We start from the raw sequence: 3,519 nt of genomic DNA, 5'->3' as shown, positions 1-3,519 counted from the left end.
AAAAAAAAAAAAATAAGTATTATAATAAATTCGGTAAGATAGAAAAGAATATTTTTTGTGATATGTCTGTTCAAGGCAGGAAAAAGTTAACAAGTCTCATTCTTTTGAGACAATACTGTTGTTTTAACACAGTCGTGGGTTTCCTAATTTTTAAAGTGCATTGTTGCACTGGAAAAAAAGTTTTTTTTTTGTTTTTGTTTTTGTTTGTAACTCTATTAAAATAGCGTAGATATTATTGCGAATTGTATTGTTACAATCATTGCTAAGGTATATCTCGTCTGCACGTGCACAGAACCGTCTGATTGGTTTGAACTGCCATTTTCAAAAATGAGACAGTTTTCTTTTACATCCAAAGACGCCCTGAACAATGAATCTAGTAGTAATGCAGACCTCATCCAGAAGGATCTCCTAGAAACGCACAAATTATTGTTTTCACTAATATCAAGGTACTCTAAATTTGATCCGGCAAATGAGAACCATGAGTCGTTAAGGACACCAGAGAAATTATTGGAAGAGAAATCAATCCTTTTTACTTTTACCAGTTTCGCCCCGTCCCATATTGGCAGTGAACCATAAAGAGATGCTCTTGATATGGAGAGGTATTCAAGACTCTTAAGCTCTTCCCATTTGTTGGGAACTGTAGATTTAATTGAAGTATTGCTAAGATTCAAACTTCGCAAGTGGATAAGTCCACTCCATGAAGCTGGAAGAGTTCCAGTTATTCCAATATTATTTGAGAGGTCTATTGAAGACAATGAAATTGAACCATGAGAAATTCCGTCCAATTCTGGCAAAGTACCAATCAAACCCATTTGACTCAAGTTAAGTATACTCCCATCAGTATTTTCATATGACCCACAAGTAATCCCTCCCGAATTTTTACAATAGTTATCTCCGTCCCATGTAATAATACCACCAAAAGACTTCGAGATTTTGGCTAAAGCCAACGTTGTTGGATCTGGTGTCGTTGGAGAACCTTCTGGACCTAAATAACATCGCATGTTGGGACTACGGCAAATATTAACAGTTTCACAGTTTTCATCATCAAGAGCAGGATTGGCTAATATGGCTGCCTCCCTTAAAACTGAAGATTTCCACGTTGATGGAATACAACCACAAAAACGATTTTTACTTATATTAAAGTAAGTTAACTTTGTAAAAGATCCCCATGAACTTGAAAGATATCCATGTAAAACATTTGAGGAGAAATCTACACGCCTTAGATTTGGCATATTTTTCTCATCCCATGACGGTAGTCCTAGGCATGCCAGTGTACGCTTTACGTATATTTCTTCAAGATTTCGTAGTGTCCTCCATTGCCATGGAATAGGGCCATAAATGTTCGTCTCTCCCAAATCAATTACACGAAGCTGCGTAAGGGTACCCCAGGTTGAGGGAAACAAACCCGTAATACCACTGTTGTTAGATAAATCAATCGATACAATTGCTACGCGCGCACCATTAATATAAGGAGAAACCTCTGGAAGAGTACCATTTAGAGAACTTCCACTAAGGTTGAGACGCACCTCCAGGACACTACTATTGTTGTTGCACCTCACACCCTTCCAATTGCTACCACAGTAATTCATACCACCCCATGATTCCTGAAAATCTCCACGGAGTGAGTGTTTAAGCGTCTTGAGAAACTGCAAGGTATCGTCTTGATTCAGTTTTTCACCACCGTTATCTACGAAGCATCGACTATTGACATTTCCACACGCATTTGAGACAGAACAGTTTTTGTATAACAGTTGAGGATTTGCAATTACTGCAGCAGAATTAAGGAGTTCAACGTCTTTCCAACTCGAAGGGATACAACCGCAAAAACTGTTACCAGTAATGTTCAGTGATTGTAGGTTTAATGATGACCATTCATCCTGCAAGGTCCCTCGAAAACCGTTGTAAGAAAAATCTACTTCTCGCAGGTGATGAAGCGTCTTCCCATTCCAACGTGGAAGTCCTTGACATGCCATTATATTACTCACACGTATTTTCTCTATATATTCCATTCTCCTCCATTCATCCGGTATCTCCCCGTACAAGGAAGTTCCACTAAGGTCTATCTCACGCAGAAGTGAGAGTTTTTCTCCCCAAAATTCAGGAAATCTACCTCTAATATTTTTGTTACCTGATAGAATTAGGGAATCAACAAGCACAGGTGCTCTTACGTCATATAAAGATGGTAATTCCCCCACAAGTTCACGGAAAGATAAATCGACACGAATTCCCTCATTTGAATGTTCTGGGCATATAACTCCTTCCCATTTACAATATTCCCTGCCCTCCCATTCTAAGGAGAGGGCAACTGCTAAAGCCCTCAAAAAAAGAAAAGTGCCAAAGTCCCTATGAAGACCATCATATGTTTTACTACAGGAATTCGTTTCATTGCACAGGGGTACAACGAGAAGAGGACTTGAGCGCCGCGCTGCAACCCGAAGAACTGGCAAATTCCAGGTAGTAGGCATACAATCACAAAACCTATTCCCTCTTAAATCCAATTCCTGTAGAACACTTGACGATGGTAGTGAACCCCAAGACGCTGGAAGCTTTCCAGAAATATTATTACCAGCAAAATTCAAGCGTCGACATCTGGGTAATTTAACGATAGGCCAATCCGGCAATGTAGTCAGGTTTGTGTGACTTACATCTAGTTCGACAAGCTCATGTAGGTCTTTCCAAGAGGAAGGTATGGTTCCACTCAGTGATGTATGACTCAGATTTATGAATTGTACTAACACTAGTTTTCGCCAACTTTCCTTAATGCAACCACGAACAGACGGATTAAACGAAAGATCCACAGAAATCACCCTGTTTCCACGATAATTTTCTAAAAGATCTGGAATTTCACCACTCAGATTAGAATGCGAAAGATTCACCCACACATTATCGTCACTGCAAGTGATCCCGCGCCAAGTACAATAATTATCACCACTCCATTCATACAAGTGAAATTCCCTCGCAAACAGCATCAAAAACTGTAATGTAGAAGAATTTTTGGCTCCTCCAGTACCTAAAAAAACCGTACAAAGAATAATGCACCACAACATTTGCCGCAAACCCGACAAACGCGCCATGGGCCTAACTCCGCCTGACCTAAACAAAAAAAAAAAAAGAAAAAAACCACAATATGAAAAATACAAAAATTACCCCCACCCCCAAAAAACACTATTCTTACACTGTAAAAGAGCAACATCTACAACGGTAGTAAAAAAATAGGAAAAATATAAATTTAAACAATATATTCTTTAACGAACCACACACATTCACCGAATGTTTTGCACAAAGAAAACCCTCAAAACAGGAAACAAATTACAGCAAAAAATTCCATGATCCTAAAAACAAAAATCACACATGGAAGAATTGCATCACCGGAGATTAACTTTGGCATAACGACGGAATATAATTACTTTAGCGTACATGTATTAATATTATGAATGGTAACACAAAATAAGATATCTATTTTATAATAAAATAAAACCTGAAGCGGTAACCACCAAAAAAAAAAAAAAAAAAAAAAAA

General features: G+C 38.2%; 1 protein-coding gene across 1 annotated transcript; it reads right to left on the bottom strand.

The window, feature by feature from the left end:
• Window positions 1-215: 215 nt before the first annotated feature.
• TM35_002221000 (putative surface antigen) lies at window positions 216-3,074 on the bottom strand (the record flags this gene model as incomplete). Its single annotated transcript, XM_029032035.1, has 1 exon — window positions 216-3,074. The coding sequence occupies one exon, from the start codon at window positions 3,072-3,074 to the stop codon at window positions 216-218; it is 2,859 nt and encodes a 952-aa protein (XP_028876671.1).
• Between the last annotated feature and the right edge of the window lie 445 nt (window positions 3,075-3,519).

This window comes from Trypanosoma theileri (assembly GCF_002087225.1).
Source record: "Trypanosoma theileri isolate Edinburgh chromosome Unknown TM35_Tth_222_V1, whole genome shotgun sequence".
NCBI classification, from domain to species: Eukaryota; Euglenozoa; class Kinetoplastea; order Trypanosomatida; family Trypanosomatidae; genus Trypanosoma; species Trypanosoma theileri.
This window is presented reverse-complemented; position numbering and strand designations above follow the sequence as displayed.